At 43.3% G+C, this 19,423-nt stretch overlaps 1 protein-coding gene across 1 annotated transcript; it reads right to left on the reverse strand.

Annotated features, from left to right (window-relative positions):
• Nucleotides 1-3,663: 3,663 nt before the first annotated feature.
• Nucleotides 3,664-10,258, reverse strand: cdc42ep3 (CDC42 effector protein (Rho GTPase binding) 3). The gene is made up of 2 exons (XM_082557978.1): nucleotides 9,567-10,258; nucleotides 3,664-5,507 (listed from the first exon to the last, which is right to left on the reverse strand). Exon 2 carries the CDS (start codon nucleotides 5,281-5,283, stop codon nucleotides 4,210-4,212), a length of 1,074 nt encoding a protein of 357 aa, XP_082414104.1. The 5' UTR covers nucleotides 5,284-5,507; nucleotides 9,567-10,258; the 3' UTR covers nucleotides 3,664-4,209.
• Between the last annotated feature and the right edge of the window lie 9,165 nt (nucleotides 10,259-19,423).

Consider the following 19,423-nt stretch of genomic DNA (forward strand, 5'->3'; position numbering starts at 1 on the left):
CACTGTTCTGTTTAACTGTCCTCCTCTTTCTGCCCTCCTTTCAGCTCGGCCCTCACGTGCTAAAGATACAAACTCAACTCTCTATGGTTACCGTCAGCCAAACAATAGTCAACAGTGCCGTGAACCTGAAGTATACGCTGCCTGCCAGACCAAACTGCATGTGAGCTCGCTCATATCTGCACTGCATCAACTCCTGCTCAAGCTCATTTTATTCAGCCGCAAGAATAAACTTTCTTTGCTCTCTCCTGTTGTCTTTTGGAAGGGCGCCGCGGCACTACGCTGCTAAATCAGCAGATCTACAGAACACTTGAGTCCAAGCGCTATGTTCAGCATCCCAAAGAAAATGTTCCCAAGAAACTTCTATAACCACGGCCCCGATTATCATGGCAGTCAGCTTTGGAACGTGTACAGTGTGTATCAACATTGAATGATATCTCTGCAGCAAGCAAAATAAATATTTAACAATAATATCTCTGTGAGAAGCTGTGCTCATAACTCAGATATTTTATCCTGCCCAGACTCTGGGCTGCATGAAAAGTACTTTGTTTGAGTTTGGGCTCTGCTGTAGGACAGTTACAGCAGGTGAAGACATAAGAAGCTTTATCCTGATGCTTGCATCTCATATGTCCCCAGGGACCGTGAACAGGGAAACATCTTATTTAACTTTCCGCTCTCATCTGCCTGAACGCAGCTCAAGTCCGACTATGAGGGACACCTCTATGTTCAGAAGACAGTGCGTGCATTATACAGCTCTGTTATAGAGGTAGGGTGGAAAATTTTGCTTGGTCTTAGCTGTGCTTTCTTTGGCACTGGTGGCCTCTGGGCCAAAGCCTGTTCATCTAGGAAATGACAGCTTCACCTTAGCCCGGGAAACTAAGAAGTCGGATCCCCGGGATTGCTGTGGAGGAACGCAATGTAAGGCCAGGTGTTTGGAGGAAAAAAGCTTTGCTTGCTTTTTATATGACGATATTTGCCCCAGCAGACTCAGTCAAAGTATATTTCCTGAATATGCCCTGTTTTTCTTTCTTGTGTCGTGTACCGTTCTACTAGAGCACAGCATCAGAGTCAGTTTCTGTTTTTGTCGAGACACCAAGTGGTTGGGGAAATTACAAGGCAGCAGGTGGCTACACCCGTGCCCTCCCTATCTCGACAAACATCGCTAATTTGCTCCTCCGTTCCCTGTAACACTGTTTTGCCTGAACAAAAATGTTTGTATGGAGGTTTTACAAAATGAACATTGCTGTGAATCAAGCCCAAGAGAGAGTCTGACTAACTGAAACAAAAACACGATATCAAGATATGCTAAGCAGTGGCTTGCTAGCGAAACAAGTGGAATATTGTACTACATCTGTGGGTGTCGCACAATGAGCTGCCTGATTGTGCTGCTGCGTAGCATCTGTGTGGTGTTATCACGGAATATCAGAGGCAGTTGGAGTTGAGGTTTCTTCAGGTCAACCTTCCACCTTGGCCTTGTGGTAATGAGAAACAGTCCACCAGGACTACTTCCACCTTCCCTCCCTGCTTTTTTCTCATCTGCCCTCAGGCTCCAGGAGACCTCTAAAGCCTAGAAACAAGACACAAGAGACTCCTGATCTAGTTGTATACTTGAAATGCAGTAACTATTATTCAGGCTCTGAAATGACATAAAATCAATCTCGCCTGTCTAACTTTAAACGCAGAGCCCCAGGTGGTGAGCTAAAGAAATGTTCATCTCGTGTAGGGTGCTGAACTCTCAGCAATAAACAGAGTGTAACATATGTTGAGTATTTGTGTTGGATTTCATCAAATGCTGGTATTTCCTGGCATTTTTTTTATGAGAGAACTTTGGAATGTGCGTGGAAATATGTCTAATATGTTACACAACACACTGAAGGGCTGTGGTTACAAGCTGTTTTGTAAAAACAGCCTGCTTGGGGTCCACACCTGTCAAAATGAAGGCTGTCATCAAGTTAGCGTTGGACCAGTGAAGACACGAGCATAGCAATTACCTTGACAGCTAAGGTTTTCATTACTCATCCTCAGAGGTTGTGCGCTCCAGCTAAGTATACGCAAATCCTCCAGCACTAGCGTTGGGATTTTCCAGTGGTTGGGATATCTGCCATGGCATGGGTTTTTCTTGCGTGGGGAAATGCTCATGTCTCCTACAACATCTGGTTTCGCAGCGGCTTCGGATGCCTCGGCTGAGCCGCTCGCGGTTGTTTGTGGACATTCTGAGGCCTTTGATGGATTCTGAACGGTTTGCCACATTGCCTCAGTAAATGACAGAAGCAGAATTGGAGCCAGATAATTATTTACATATGGAATTAGCGAGCTAACACAAACCAAATTGAGGTGGACTTGTTTTTCTCTAAAATATTATGGCACGGGGATATGTGGGTGTTGGGGGAAACCTGCCCTCCATAGGTCTTGTTATGACTTAGACCTGTTTGTCTACACTCAAGGACCTGTGCAGACAGCAAATTTAACTGTGGGGGCCAGTGCCGATGGGTAATTGCAAAGGACTGCATGGAGAGGTAATGACTGATGTCCTGTTCTTTCAGGCTGTTGCTTCAACACTGCTGGCTCAAGGTTTGCCTGAAGGTTGTAAGATTGTGTTTCACAGCCTTATATCTCTGTACACTCTGGCTGATAGACAGTGCCCCCCCCCCCCCCCCCCCCCCCTTTTTTACTCGGAACAGCTGATTTATGTCTGGTCCTGGACACTTGTGCTCTTTGGCTGGAATGCAAAGAATTTCAAAGACCCCCCTCCTCTGCCTGTCCCATCCTCACGCAAACAAATGGAGCAGGCGCCTGCCTGGGCAGATGAAAGCCCACCAGTGCTCCCACAGCAGGGCAGGGAGGGAGAATGTAAGGAATGGAAGAGGCAAGAAGAGAGATCCATTCGGTTCAGTCAGTCTGCCTGTTTTTCTTGGATTTTCAGACTTGATTTATCAGTTGACCTTTATTTTAAGATAAAGAAGACGTAAGAAGCTGTACTACAACAGATCTACCCACATTACAACAGTTCTGTTCTGTTATAATGTGTCACATACTCTAAGAACGTCTAATGATATTAGACTACTTGGGTCGGACAGGTCGCCAGCCTGTTGCAACCATCCATACTCACGTTCACGTCTATGACCAATTCTGAATCACCAGTTAACCTAAACCCATCCATGTCTTTGGGTTGTGGAAGTGCATACTCCAAAAATAAAAGGCCTGGATTTGAACTTAGGACCTCTTTGCTGTGAGGCAGCCCTGCCTGTCTTTAATTTACCCAGTAACTTCAATTTACAGTAAGGCATTACTCAATGGGGATAAACTACCTTGTAATAAAATAAAACTATATATTATAGAAGGCCCCAGTAAATGTATGCTCCTCTGAGCTCAGTGTTTTGTGTCATAATTATAAAGGCTCAAATAATTTTGCCTAATGATACTGAATCTAATTGCACTGCATGTGGTTTCTAATTAGTCCATATTTAATTGTTGTTTGTTTTATGGGCATAGCTGTCTTTGCTCATTAAGTCATGAGAAATATAATTTTTCTAGAATAGTTTTTTTTTTGGTTTTTGATACAAAGGTTTTGTCAGTACATCATGAAATGTACCTTATCTAATCATCTTGGGACTCTACTCTTATTCCTGCTGCTGCACACATTCCCTGTAAGAAAAGATAGCCAGATTACGGGGAAAATGAATTTATTTGTGTTAAAGATTTAAAAACACAAATATGCATAGTGTTTGGTTGTTTGAAATGTGGCAAATGAGTTATGTGACAAACGAAACCGTGCTTTGTTTAACAAACTTGAAGTCACAAAATGCAGTATGTTCTTAGAGAGTGTGAGAATCGAGAGTGAGTGTAAAAAAAGGACCTAAAAGCTGTCATATTTTCAACATAAGAGCGTCAGTCTATCATGTAGCGTTGTTACAGTCATTTAAAATCAAAGACAGAATGGCTGTTTTAGCTGTAACTCAAAAAGCACATGCATCTTAAGCATGCTAATGGCATGGCAAACAAAACAAAGAAGAAGACTCAACACTCCATAGAAGCTAGAATTTAAGAATGCTTAAATGTTTTGACAATAAAAACATAAGCAGCTTTGTCTATTGTAGCTGGTTTTCATCTCAATGATATATCCAGACACCATTTTGATTGCTTTATGAGTCTTTCTCTCCGCGTGGCTATATTTTAATAATTCCCATTCTCCTCTTGGGGACTCAGTGCAGCTCAAGGCCTGCTCTTTGCTGCGGGTTTATCCATTATGTTGAGCACATCGTCCAGGATGGATGGGCCCAGATCGAGTTCGAGGGAGAGGAATGACCCTGTGATCTGGGCTAGGGAATCCTGTGATGTGCTCTTCTCTTTGGTAAACTCAAACTCGAAATCACAAATGCGGCCATCTTCCACCCCACTGTCCCTGTCCACCCACTCTCCATTGTACTTGGAAAGCTCCTGCTTAAAACCAATTGTAATGTCATCGTTAAAGTGTCCGTAACTGTTGCAGTTACCGTTGCCGATGAGACTCCCGCTCCCATCGTAGCTCTTGCCCTGGAAGTCTCCTTTCCCGCTCAAGCTGTCAAAGCTGCTTGTGTTGCTGTTCAAGCTTCCATTAGCTTTACAGATGCTGTTGCTGTGACCATTGATATAATAGGATGATGGATTGTCAAATCTGCTTTCACTCTTGTTTATTTTGTTAGCTTTGGCAACCTCCTTAGAAGGGGACTTATCTGTGTTCTCAAGCAGATCCAAGAGCACGTCAGGCTTTGACTGGAAATCTGTGGAGGGTGATGAGGGCTCATTGTTGAAGATGTTCATGGAGCGCAACAGAGCATCCATCTGCAAGATCTCCACATCTTCAGCTGTGTCAGGTTTCGTGGAAGGTGCCGGTCCCATGATGTCCTCCAATGGCCCTGGTTGCATGGAGAACACGGCAGAAGAGATCACTGGAAGGGTGAGGGCCTGGCAGCCACCGATAGCTGGGAGGGAGATTGCGTTCTTGAGTACTGGTGAGGGAGTCTCGACGAAGGAAGCGTCGCCTGTGCTGTTCGCTCGCAGAAACTCACTCTGGACGCTGTATTGTGGGTGGACGTCTCTTTTTCCCGGTAGGAGCTCATACTGTCCCTGGAGGAAGGACATGTCTCCGAAGGCATCTCTTTCCCCGCCCTTGCCAATGTGGATGGTGTGGCGAAAATCCCCGAGAGGTGGACTGATCATATCAGGTGACAAAATATCTCTCAGGCGACATTTTTTTCCCTTCTTATTATTGGTGGGTTTAAGATATATAGGTGCTTTCGCTGGCATGGCTGTCTCTAAAGAGGAAATCTCAGATATGCAGGTTAGAACAGTTGGAAGTCCTCTATAAGTTCTTGATGTTGCAGTTCCCCCAGGGGAGAAGCTCAAGTTACATTCTCAGTTGCACGCCTCCACACAGGACTCCAAAAATGATCGCAGCATTGATCAGCAACTGGCTTTGCGAGCAGGGCTGGTGATGTTCAGCAATATAGAAAGGTCGAATGGGCGCTTTCCTGAAATCAGAGACAAAAGCAGAATGCGTCAGCATTTTTCTAAAACTTGACCTCAGCAATGAAAGGAAGTTGTTTGATGAGAACTGCAGCTGATACAAAACCTCTACTCAAGAAAAAGAAGTCAACACCGGTTCCAGAAATAAACTCTAATACCAAATACTACAAGAAAATAAGACCCTCATCCACACTTTGCATCTAGCAAGCTAGCACAAAGAAGAGGAGGGCTGGGTCTCTAGGCTTTTTTACTCCTCTATTTGCATTTCCACACGTGAGCCAGCTTTGGCCTCCGCAGATCTGGACGTGCTAATGTGGAACAGCTGGACCGCAGATTGAGAGAGAAGAGGCAAAGGAAGGCTTTAGAAGGATAACAGTCTTTTTTTAGGAGCGAGCTACTGCTCAGACACGCACAGAGTGATGGGAGAAGGTGGAGACCCAGAAGAGGGAGTGGGGGGCGATGAAGGGGTTTAGGGGGGATTGTGTGAATGAGGGAGAGAGCGAGGGATTACACTGTAAGTGGATGTTAAGAAAGAAGATGGTGCACACTGTGAATTGATTTGGCTTTGATGAGGTTGGCTCTGATTAATAAGTGGGAGATAGCAGTTAGGTTGCAGCACATCAGACTGAGTAGAAACTATTAAAGAGATTTTGGATTGGTTACAAACTGCCTGATTGCATGCCGCCGTTTCGAGAATATCACCACGTTGCCTATCGTGTAGTTTGGTGTAGGTAAAAAGAACATTTGAAATGACGCAGGAACCAAGGAGAAAGGGAAAGGAGTATAAAGGAAGGGTGCGTGGGTGATGAGGGGGGTGGGAGGGAGCACCAGTGAGAAGAGAGCTTGCCCATTTATAGACATATTTACTTATGAGAGGTCTGTCAGCAGTGACTGTCTGACAGAGAGCACCGCTGCACAAAAGTGCCTGGGCGGTCAAGTCCACCCCCACTAAAAAAAGAGAAAGAGAAAAAAAGAAACGTCTCACTGACAAAACATCCACATTCCTGCTGCTACCGACGCATACAGACACCCTGCAACAGCCTTATCACAGCCACTTTAAGTAGGCTGTGATTATTCAGGAGGCAAATCAGCGTGCAGCCAGAGAGGCAGACACTTGCTGTGAATTTGAATCCAAACCGCAGCCTGGAAATCACCCGTTTTGACCATGACTTCCTGTGTCTCCAACCTGTTTTGCTGGGTGCAGCATCAAAATCTTTCCACTACATCTTTAATAAAATGTATTTGGAGTACAAGCTTAAATCTTCTTACTGTAGAAGCTGTAATTGGAAGACAAATATATCTATCATCATCTGCAAAACGCTGGTGAGCTATACACAGCTATGACATGTGTGAGTGTGTTAAATGGCAGCTCTGCTCTCTGAGGGTTCTTGTCTTATTTGAGTGCCGGTGTGAGAGTGAGTGTTTGCGCGAGGTGCCTGAGATAGCATTTTTGAATGCATGCCATGTGTTTGAAGAGCGTGTTTGTTTGCTAATAGTGAAGGGGGAGAAAGGGAAGGACAAGAGAGGAGGGAGTAGAGGATGTGCTGCAGTATTTAATGGGGGTGTCGGTGTAGGGGGAGCATGGCAAAATCCTGTACTTGTTTAGCTCAAGCATTTCTCATACTGTATCTTGTTTTCTTCCTTTTCTCTTTTTTCCAGTTTTTTTTAAGCATCTCTCCTCTGTTCGTTCTGACCTTGACAGCTGATGCTCACTGCAGTGGGAAGCTGGGCTCGGGTAGGAAGCGGAACAAATACAGCACCAAGCCAAAAGGCTTCCTGTGCACTCCAAGTGCACAGCACATCCACATGTGTTATACATTTTTTTTACTGCTCTTCCCAAGAGCAGGAGGTCACAGCTGCCCTCCTGGATGAAAACCTTCCTCTCGTACATCCTTATTGATTATTGCACTGTTCTGATTAAATTATTCCAAATGCCTGGCTGTGCTATTCTCTGGACAGCCCGTGCATTGCAGCAGATGATGATGTCGGCCTAAATCAATAGTATGGACAGAAACGGTCTAGCCACAGAGCGGCTCAACACTTGCAACTCTCACAAGGAGACATATGCTTTACATTCTAGTCAAGGTCAACACTTGTGGCCGGTAAGAAGTCAGCTGGTACGGTGAAAGCCTGAAGGTCTGACCTTCACATCAGTCATCCTGCTGGTGGCTCAGTTGGCTTATATGGCAAATATGACTGGAATTTCAAAGGCCACCAGCAAAGTACGAGGAAAAAAATGTCCTCATGTTGGTCTTTCAAGTATTGGTTGCCTGTGCATGCCTACAGTGGAAACTCTATATGGACGTTAACTTAATGAGAAATTGACTAATTTACTATTGATTTGTGTGTATGTGGGGAATCACAGCAATGGTAGGCTAAGCTTGTGTTGGCCCAAGTGGTAATCAATCAATTGCAGCTCCTCAGGGTGTTCCAGGATGGACCCTCATGGGCTCCCAACCTAATGAATCCATTTGTGAATCTGCAGGCTGTTAATAGTTGAACAGGTATATTCTAGTGTATCTCACAGCCAAGTCTAGATTTGCACCCTCATTTTGGAGCTACTCCAAAAACAGGCTGCAAGGCAAGCATGTGCTGAGAGGTCTGACAACCTTCTGGCGCCACTGCTGCAGAATGCCGACCAGAGCATTTGCACTGCCCAGGAAGTGAGGCTACGATGGCACCTTCCTTTCAGAATAGCTTGCCCCAGCAGCCGGTCATTCAGCTGCTGGATAAAACGACTGTGTCATTGGGTCAGCAACAGCTATCTGTCTGGGCATGAAGTGATCTGGAGCCACTCCAGCCTCTTTAAAAGTAGAGCTTTGCCTCATCAGTTCAAGCGCGGAGGCTTAGATACAAACAAGGGGGCAGCAGAAGGAGCGAGGTGATGAAAATGGGGTTGGCATCTGGTAATTAAACTAACAGCTCGTGATTTGTCTGGTTATTTCTGGACATCTAAAAGTCACGTGCAGTATAACTGGGCCAGTATATTTAGAGAGGCTGCGTAACTTTACTGTGGCCTATATAAATGCTACAGTTTGATGACACTTTAGGGTTCACCGGTGCTCTAAAAAAAGCGGGTGCAGCTGCTTAAAATATGACCGGTATATGACTTCACCTGTTTTTAAAATAGAAACTTGGCATCCCCAAAAATATCCCTCCAGTGATGGGATTACTGTGCTGGCATATCATCAGTGCTGCTTAAAAATAAATAGCATGCTATTAGCAGTTGTAGCTGGTCTCAGTTCCTCCCACTGTCTCTACAAAGCAACTTCATGAAAGTTTGAAGTCTCCACATACTCCTCTGACATCTAACCATGGCCTTGACTTCTATTACGCCTTTGAATAGCAGAAAGACCCTCATTTTGGGGCTGTTATAAAAAGCAAATGCACATACCACACAGGGTAATGGTAGCCTTACAAAATAGCCCGAACTCTTTGTTACATAAAAAAAACACCAAAAAAAACACCCTCAATTATAGGCAAAGGCCTTACTTTCGAGGGGCCTGGTGGTGGTGCTGGGAGTCGGCTGAATAGCAGGGTGGAGTATTTGCTCTGCCCCTCTTTTTCACTCCCCTTGTGCCACCCGCAAGCATGGCCAACACTTGCTAGAGTTATCCTTGGCAGAGATGAGCAGGAAAAGTATGAAACATGAAGAGAAAATAAACACATACTGGCAAAGAAGAGGTGTTTTTTTCCCTTCCTCTTCAATATAACCATAAAAACCTCCTCAAGAATCTGCGTCCCTAGACAGATGAGGGCTAAGCCAGCTCTGCGTTTCACAGGAACATGCCTTAAGCGTGTAGTCGGACTAAAAATGTCTCTCTTGGAAAGCGGCAAGGGTATCATGTTGCTCTGAACAGTTCAGCTCTTGTGTTACATGTATGCCAGACAAATGCTTAACTTACCATGCACGCTTTTACTGTTACCAAGCAATATTTCATTCTGCTACAATTACTCACTCAGACCCCAAAAAACTCACTTACATCCCATTATTGTTCTCCAATTCAGATTACAGTACAGCAAGAGAGTGAGAAATGAAAGTTGAAGTTCCTTCTGTCACTCACCTCAGATGCTTTGTCGGGGGAGATCTGGAGTCTCCTTGATGTCGCTGCGATTCTCCTGAAAGCTGCAGCTCCTGGTTGATATGCGTGCTTGTATGTGTGTGTGTGAGAGAGCTCAGCGGCTGCTGTGCTGCTCCTGTGGCTTGTTGACACTGCCCTAACGTCTCTGCCTCGAGGCTGCACTTCTGTCGACTGGGACGTCTGCCGGACAGCTGTTTTGGAATTGCTCTCCGATTTCTCACTGAAACAAGTCAAGTCTCCTCCCCTGACTCCCACTGCTTCTTCCTCTCTCTCTCTCTCCTCTCGCTGTCTCTCTCCCTCTAGCAGCACCTGTGCATGTCTGTCCTCTCTCCTCCCCCGAGCTGGGATTTTTTAGGCTGCTCTGCGGTGTTTGAGGATCATCCTTGCTTCCTGTTTCTTGGTGGAGCTGCGGTGCTGAGCGAGCGCAAGCTCTGGTCTCGCAGTCCCAAAAAAATTAGCACTGCGTGGAGAAGAGCAAATTCCTTAGGGGATGTCTGGCTGTCTCCTTTCTAAATTAGTCCTCCGTGATATACGCTGGGAGTTTGCGTTCCCCTCACTGCTTTTCTGTCTCTCCATATCTGATAAGAACTCCTCTGTTAACATAGCCGGCAGACACGCTGGCTGTCTCCAGAGCCTCTCTAACCTTATCTGTCTATCACATGTGCACACCCATACTCTCCAATTTTTTCTCTCAAGCTGAAAGCCTGCACTCCAGTGCCTTTTTAAAAAAAATTTGTTTATGTTGTGCATAGACATTTTGAAAAAAAAATTGCAGCAGGCTGAGGCAACACCGTGTGACTGAACTAATTACTGCAGAGTGCTGCAACACTGCAGCACGTCCAGGGGACATTTACAGTCAGACTTACAGGAAGCACAAGGACAGCTCTTTTTCCCTACAAAGGTTTTAAATGTGCATAGACAGAGACATGAGGCAGTGTATGATCATTTTCTAACATTATGCCCTAAAGTCAAGGTATTGTTGCCTGTGCTTCCATTTCTTTTAGGTTTTACTCATGTATGGGATAAAACCCCTATCACCTTGGTAACTGGCACAGCTTAGAGGTGGAGAGGTGTGCATCTCTGCTTGTATTACAAAAGAAAAACGAGTGAAGGTAGAGGAGGGAAGGGGTGCTGAAGGCTCAGACAGTGCTTGTGTGTGTCTGATGTTGTCTTCAAATCTCGTCATAGCACTTAAAAAACAATTCCAGTCTTGTCTGGAATATAAAGCAGCACATCCTTCTGCAAACAGTCCACTTGTGGTTCCTGGTTAATTTGACTTGGGTAGCTCATTACTCCTTAATCTGCTTTCTCCCTGCTGCTATATTATAAATGATTGATGGAGCATTTTAATAACTAGCCTTGTATACTTCTTTGCAAAGTCTCACACTGAACTAAATGCAGATGGGTTGCGTCTGCTTGCGACCAGCTCACGGTTTGAAAGACACCCTCTATTTAACTTACACAGGCGTTATTTAGCACCAGTTAAACCGCAGTTGTGAATGGAGCCCTGTTAGCGTCATGCTGTCATGTCGCCCCAGGGTGATGTCATCGCGGCATCCGTGTGGCCTGCACATGATCTGTAAGTAGAACACACAACCCTGTCTTTTCATTAAACCATGCTGAAAAAGGAAACAGTAAGTAATTTCCCATAAAAGATAAGTTTCTTATTGGCAAAGAGATGGGAAATTCAGCCTCTGGCAAGACATCCCAAAGACTTTTTTTTCAACAGCAGACATTAAAACTTCAACAAAGGCTTCGGTGTACTAAAATGCCTCTTCCTGCAAGTCATGACAGTGGGACACAGGCAACCATGGTTAATACCAGGACCAATAAACCTAACCAGATAAATAAATGTAGCCAAATATATAGTTTTCATATATAGTCCAAGGATACTGTAACAATTGGTCAAAGAGACTTGAAAAGACTGCACAACACAACGCTGTATTCTACCCCTCTACCTTTCTCAAATAGTCTTCTTCCAAACCAGTGGCAGCATCACAAGCACACAGTGTGCTCTACAGCGTGCTCTGTTGAGTATACAGCATTTGCCAGGAAGATGCATGTCATTTTATTTTTGCTTTTCCATCACAAGTTATGTTTTGGGTTACCCTGTGGGTGGAATTAGGCTTTTAAGAAATTCCAGTTCAAGACTAATTTTCCTCGGTCTGCTTTGGCTCGTGTCTCGGCCTCTTCAACAAGAAGGCTCTGTGAGGTGAAACCTGTTTGGTTTCTCCGTCTGTGTTTAGCTGTCCTCTCTGAACGGTTACACTGATGTCACTTTCCTCCAACGGACACACCACGTACTGATCGTAAGTCAGGTAAACAAGCCTGTTCTTGTCTGCCGAATGAAGGTTTAAAGACGAATACAGAATATTAACATATCTGCCGCTCTGCTGCTTGTAGTACCTCACAAGGAGTAAGACGTTCAACACTGGGTGTGTTTGATGAATTTCTTCCATCTTACAGCTTAAGATTGTTAACACATCACTCTGTTGACACATCCACTGCCTTCACCCTTCCTCCTCTAGCTGCTATGTGACTCGTTTTCACACCCATTATGGTAAATGCAACAGCGTTATCTCTTGCTTAATAAGGGAGGGTAAGCTTCTAAGGCATGCAATTCGAAACACTGACACTAAAGTGATGCTACAGCTGCCAAACAAGCGTGTGAACCCTTTGAGATGTTCTATATTTAAATATGATCGAAAACATAAAGTCTTAACACAACCCCTAAGGTTAAGAGTTCAACAAATTAAATAAAATTAATACAATAAAACATTTATTAAGGAAAAAATATTATAATATCACGATCAGAATTATATCTGAAGGTGACATTCAGGTGCTCTTCAGCATCAGGTGTAAGTGGGCAACCTGGTTTTTAAGAGCACGTGTTTAAGGACGGGAGAAAAAAAATGGAGTTTCTGAGGACTTAAAATGAGAATTGTTTATGTCCACTGGCCTACAAAAAGTACAAAACTATGAGTTTGGATTCCATTAATACGCAGTTAGGCAGATTGTGTTTAAATAAGGGACACAGAAGATTACAGTAAACCTCCTTAATAGTGGACGACAATACAAATATCACTTAATGAGAGTGTAATAACTTTTGAGATGCCATCAAGAGGATAGTAAATTACAATGGTGGGCATGGATTGGAAGGAGAAAGCCACTGTTCTCTAATTTGATTTTAGCTGTATAACGTAGTATCACATATGCCTTCACACTGAAGTCCATCTCATCCCAAACCATCTCGACTGGGTTTAGGTCAGGTGACTGTGGAGGCCAGGCAGCCTGGCACTGCACTCCATCACTCTCCTTCTTGGTCAAATAGCTCTTACACATCCTGGAGGCATGTTTGGGGTCATTGTCCTGTTGAAAAATTAATGATGGTCTAATTAAACACAAACTGGATGGGATGACATGTTGCTGCGGGATGCTATGGGAGCCATGCTGGTTCAGTGTGCCTTCAGTTTTGACTACATCCCCAACAGTGTCAACACCCCACACCATCACACCATCACACCTCCTCCTACATGCTTCACAGTGGGAACCATGCATGCAGAGACGATGCAGTCACCTTTTCTTTGTCGCACAAAGACATGGCGGGTGGAACCAAGGATTTCAAATTTGAACTCATCAGAACAAAGCACAGATTTCCACTGGCCTAGTGTCCATTTCTTGTGTTTCTTGGCCCAAGTGAATCTCTTCTGTTTGTTGCTTTTCTTAGCAGCTATTTGACCATAAAGGCCTGAGTCACGCAGTCTCCTCTGAACAGTATATGTGTCTGCTACTGGAGCTCTGAGGCTGGTGACTCAGATGAATTTATCCTCAGCAGCAGAGGTGACTCTTGGTCTTCCTTTCCTGGGGCAGTCTTCATGTGAGCCAGTTTTGTCGTAGCGCTTGATGGGTTTGGCTGCACTTGGGGACATTTGGGACAACTTTTAGCAATTTTCCGGACTGACTGATCTTTAGCTCTCAAACCAATGATGGACTGTAGTGTCTCTTTACTTAGTTGATTGGTTCTTGCCATAATATGAATTCTAACAGTTGTCAAATAGTGCTTTCGGCTGTGTACCAACCTGACTTCCCCATTAAGAAGGCAAGAAACTATTTAAACAAGCAACCCATTACAGATATATACATAATACATAAGTAAAAATAAATCATACAGAAACACAAACAGAGAAAGATGAAAAAAAATGACAATCTTGGATGTAACAGAAGCAAAGGGGCAATATTAATGAAGAAGATTTGCATATGGTGAGAGTGGCATTACAGGGGAATGAGTTTCTTTATTGATCATCAGAGTTTTGGGTGAAGAATTTTCATCAAGGATATGTGATTGAAACAATTCAAGGACAACTCAGTGCTCCAGATGGTGAATGAGTCTTTCACGATCTGTCATATCAAAGGCTGCACTTCAGTAAAATAGGACAGAAACCTTATTAGCATCATAATCGTCCAATTTAGCTGTGAGTTTGAAGGTTTGCACTGCCTTACAATGCCACAAAGGTCAGGAGATAGAGAAACAATGCTGCTGCCCATCTGCAGTTTGCTAAAGATCACATGGACAAGCCAAAAGGCCTAAATAGTCCAAAGTAGAACGTCTCGGTTTAAATGCAAAGTGTTGTCTTTAGAGAAGGGAAAAATAATGCATTTGAGCATCAGCACTTTATCTCGTCTGTGAAGCGTGGTGGTAGCGTAACTGTTTGTTTGGCTAAATCTAGGCCAAAAGGGTTCACCAAGTCACCTGCAGGTGTACTGAATTTAAAGAACATGTTTTTCAGCCCACCAATCAAAGAATAGTTTAAAAAAAAAGCATAAAGTTAACACTGAGAATGGCAAAGTGAAAATCTTCATGAAGGCCAATAGTTCATGTCAAGAAAGCACCAGCATTTAAGGGGTGAAGCTGCTCTGATCTGCAGGGCTGATGAAGTAGTTCACATTAGGTCATGTTTATTCACATATGTTTCTGCTCCTTTTGTGCAGATAACTTGACATATTATTTGAAATGGAAACATATATTGTGGGTAAGATAATAATCCAAACCATGAGAGACATATGATATACGGTTTCCAGGGCCAACTTGAAAGTCTGCTTTTTCCTGATTAAATATAAGGAGCACTCAGATAGTTTCCAAAAGGAACAACTCTGAAATAGCAGAAATATTTCTCTAGAACAATATCATTCATCCTTCTGTCCTCGAGGGGGGTCTCAGAGGCATTTGTCAACACATTTCACAACTGTTAATACCAGAACTATGAGCAAAATCTTTTGCAAACAAATCCAAACATGTACTTATCATAGTTTTCCTCAGAAGTGCAGAGGTGCTCATGTCCTCATTATTTTCATCTTGACAGAGAACATTTCGCAATGTTTTCGGCCTCACAGGCAGGACACAGGGAGGGACCCAGTCCTGAGGGCACTGGCCAGCGTTCCAACTGCAGAAGATGTGCAGTCGAGCGGAGGAGAGGAGGGGATTGTGGGTAGTCTAAACACTGTCTTGCTCTGTGGCCAGCTCCCAAAATGTTTTTCTGAGTGTGCGTGGGTGACGTGCAATCCTGAATTACAGCAGACCACACACACCAGAGGTAGCTTTTGTGTCTATTTTAGCAACTGTACAAACTTTGCTTAAGGTGAAAGGTGGAATGCAACAGGTCAGAGCTGGAGGTGTCTGACTCATTTTCAGGCTATTTTCAAAAAATAACCTTCTGTAGATGTAAAACACACCTACAGAAACCATCGTTCATGTTCATCACAGTGATAAGGTAAGGTAACAGTGATAAGAAGCGGCATTGTATTTCTATCGATCATCTTGTGTTTTATAATAATATACTAATCAATGTTTTTGGTTCAACAATAAGTGAAATGACTATGTCCAATAAGTCAAGGCTCAAACAACTAGCCTACAATGAGTCTCAGTCAATCTTCCCCACAGCTCTAATTAGGTGCTCCTTGCTTCGGTTTTACACCCTGCACCTTTAATAAGGTTAATAAGGCTTCATAGTGTGGTGGTTTACACCAAGGTCCCTTTTTAAAAACCTGCCAAATCCTTGGTTCGGTTAGCAAGGTGAGGCACATATTAAGAGGTAATTACACGCTACTTAAAATAGTGCAATCTGTGTCTTCTTTGCTGTAAAATATCTGAAGCTATGCACTACCTAAACGTACTTACAGTAACTATTTCTTTGTATCTGGTAAAAAACCTTTGAACAGACCATAATTTTTGTCTTTGTCCAACGAAGACAACAGCGTAGTTCAGAGGTCCAGATCAGTGACTGGAATTAGCAATGCAATAACAATTAAAAAGGTAATCTATGGAAAAAAACAAACCATACAAATAGAAGAGCAGTCACATTTTTGATGACTTATAGAGACAAAAATGTTTTTAATATGTAACATGTTTTTTTAAGTTGTGAAGGTAAGCATTTTTAAAATGGATAACAATTTAAGTCTCATCACCCCAGGTTTACAGAATTTTTTTTTCTGGCCTACTGGTGCTAAAATAGTAGCGCATAAACAGACCACTGCACAATGCAACTTCAGTCATGCTGCATTTGGAGTAAAGGGCATGACTGTTTTATTTTCTAGCTGGGTTGCCAACACTCTGAAATTAATGTTATTTTCTCCGGTCATTACTTTTATGCATCTCTCCACCAGCACAATGTCCTACAAACCGCAGCAGAGTGAAGGATAGCTTTCAGGAGATGGAAACAAGAAAACACTCTGGGGGAAAATGTACGAGTAATTTTACTTTCATGTAACAGTTCATCACAAAGTAACTCCAGGAATGCACTGAACATGTCAGATTAATGATAGCGTAGGAGTAGTTGAAGAGCTTTTTTTCCCTCTTTTTCCTCTTAACTTTGCAGAGACATATTCTCTCTTCTACAATTAGGCTATCTGACCGCGTCCACGCTAGCGTGTTGATGTCTGGATCGAATCCGTGGAAAGAGAGCAAGCGATACATCACAGGGCAAGGAGTGAGTCTTCCCACTGGAATTCCAGTAGCTGTGCCACAGGCAACCCTCTTGCAATCAGATTGTGGTTGTCCGTTTCCACCACCATACATCCTGGTCCATCCACAGCCAAAGGACTATTAAGTCTATGAGAACTGGCAGGCTGCCCTCGCCCATATGATATAGGGTTGAGCTGAATAGAATACCAGCTAAAGTCAAGCTGAGGCCAGCAAAGGTCCGACCTGTTTTGGTGAGGGGCTGGGAGGAGTATGCCAGCACTAACAAAACTCACTGTATGTCTCATGTTGTGTTGTTAGAGATCTTTAGATAGGTTAGGAGACACGATGTCCTCAGCAGATCTTTATTCTTTTGCTCCTGGCAGATTCTGGGAAAGTCTTGGAATTTGGAGCATGCTCTCAGCAGTGGTTATATAATTCTAATGTGATTAAATAATATCAGTAAACTGATGTTTGGATGCAATTATGTGGCATCAACCCAGACAGTGAAGCTTTAGTGTTATGGGTCACAAGGGAAACAGGAAAAAACTTCAGCATTTCTGTAAGATAACAAGTGAATAGCTGCTTAGTTCTGTTTCTGAACCTGGAGTGTATTACATGATCGACTTTGAGAGTGTCCTCAGCTGAAACCCAACATTGCTGGGCTACCTCCGATCTGATGGAATGATTGCTTCCTGTTTTTCTTCACGCTTCTTCGGATGCCTGCTGGGAATCCATTTGTCGCTTGAGTTTGATTTATAAAACTCTTATCTGCTCACTCAGTAAATAACATTCCCTGATTGAAGAGGAAAATGCTTCGGTTTAAAGCTGACACATTAAATTTATTTGTTGCTACTGGAAGCATCAACTGATGAGATGAATCACTGATCCATAATTATGTTTTTCATTACATTTAGCAAAAGTTATAACACAGATGATTATAATGAGTTTTTATGATGTCTAAAAGCTTTCTTCTGAACTTTACATTATCAGAATAACTGCATGTGTGTGTGTGTGTGTGTGTGTGTGTGTGTGTGTGTGTGTTGGCCACTTTTCATCAGCTTTACATAGAAGCATGTGTGGTTTCATTTCCAGCAACAGAAATGTGCTTCGTAACATCTGGTGAGATTATCTCCAAAAGCTCGGTTCATTACAGGCGTTGGAGGTTCCCAGCTGCCGACTTAGAATCACTTTGATTGCGCTGATTGCATCCATGCTTCTTTTAGAATTGCTTTATTGTTATTTAAAAATAAGAAACACATTCCTGTGAGATTTTTTAGGGGGGGGCGATGCATTTGGTGATCATTTTAGCGGCAGCTCCGCATACGGCGCACATCCCGCAGCAAAGCACACGACTGGCTCCAAACTAGCGCTGAGCACGGAAAGCCAGAAAGGCATGGGAAGATGTGAGCCAGGACTCCATCTGCTGTACTTATTATCTAAATAGGTTTAATTTGACAATTTCATTCTTTTAAACAGCGAATTTAAGTCAGCGTGGAACTCCTGTCTCTCCTAATAGGCCTAATTTATCACTGTAGTTTATTTTTATTTTTTTCAGAACCCATCAGATAAAGTCATTCACTGCATGTCATGGCCACATGCTACAGTAATTCTTAACATGTTAGCAGACTACTTTACATTTATACAGAGCAGAATATTCTTATCAAGATGTGGAGTCACGGCGTGTTTGGTCATCTGATAATGGATCCAGTATTCCACTGTCCTCTTAGCTTTTCCTTGGTTTCCATTTAACTCTGGAAGAAAATGTCTGAATTCCAAGAAACCACAAAATCACATTGTATAAATAGCATAGCATGAAAATACCATGAGCAAGTTACTCGGCACATCATCATTATAAATTGTGTTTAAGAAGTCAAAGCAACAAAATCTGGTGCTAAACAAAGAAAAGAGAGATGACAGGAAGAAGGATGACTAAACCCCCAGGACTTTGGATTCAAGCAGTGTTGCTTGTTATGGTGACCCTGTGCAGTCAGGCTTCTCTCATTTTTCTCCTTCCAACTTTAGAGATGTTACAGTTGTCCTTATGTTACTTTGCCAAGGATAAATCTCTTTTGGGCTCTTGGTAGCCTAGTTGAAGGAGATGGTGTGAGCTTAACATAATCTTGTTCCCCTTGTCTGCTCCCCTGACCTCTGACGGTGGTTATTGTAGTTGGTGCTGATCTTATTGATTGTTTGTTGAATTGAGAAAACATGCAGTGATGAGTATTTTGTCTATGTTCAAACTGTGTTTCTGAAATGCTACCTGCTGTAACTCTTAGGTAACGTCGACTCTGTAGTTTAAGCGCTGAGTCTGGTGATAGATGCGGCTGCCTGCCCAAACCTGTTGCCAGAAGGCAGGAACACCGCAGGTATTTCAACTTGACACCTAAACACCAAATGAATCCCTCTGACTGACATTCCACTCCACCTCTATTTAGGTGTCCCTTTACTTTATGTAACAATACATGCCGCACAGAGTATCATACTCTGCGTTTCTCAGCTTAAAGACAGAAATTAGCTCAGAAAGGATTGTCTGGAGGCCTGTAATAACGGCTCGCGCCTCAGAAACTCTAGTATGTGTCAAAAGGAGGCAGAGAGGGAGCTGATGTGGGGGCTGCACAAATGCCAGGGATACCTCAGCCTTTATTGTATTCAGAGCCAGTGAGCGTGTGCAGAAGGTTTGAGACACCGAGCGTGTGCAGTCAAACTGAGTGTGTGCCAACAGCCGTGACACAGAGGCCAGAAAAGAGCTGGAAGGGCATTTGATCATTTGGATACAGGAACGTGTGTGGTATCAACTGAGACCATCAAAGAGGACTCTGATTGGAAGGTGCGCTGATAATTAACTCACAATTGCATCTTTCCAGTTAACAAATCAGTAGTT

Source organism: Aulonocara stuartgranti, assembly GCF_965226115.1.
Source record: "Aulonocara stuartgranti genome assembly, chromosome: 13".
Classification (NCBI taxonomy): domain Eukaryota; kingdom Metazoa; phylum Chordata; class Actinopteri; order Cichliformes; family Cichlidae; genus Aulonocara; species Aulonocara stuartgranti.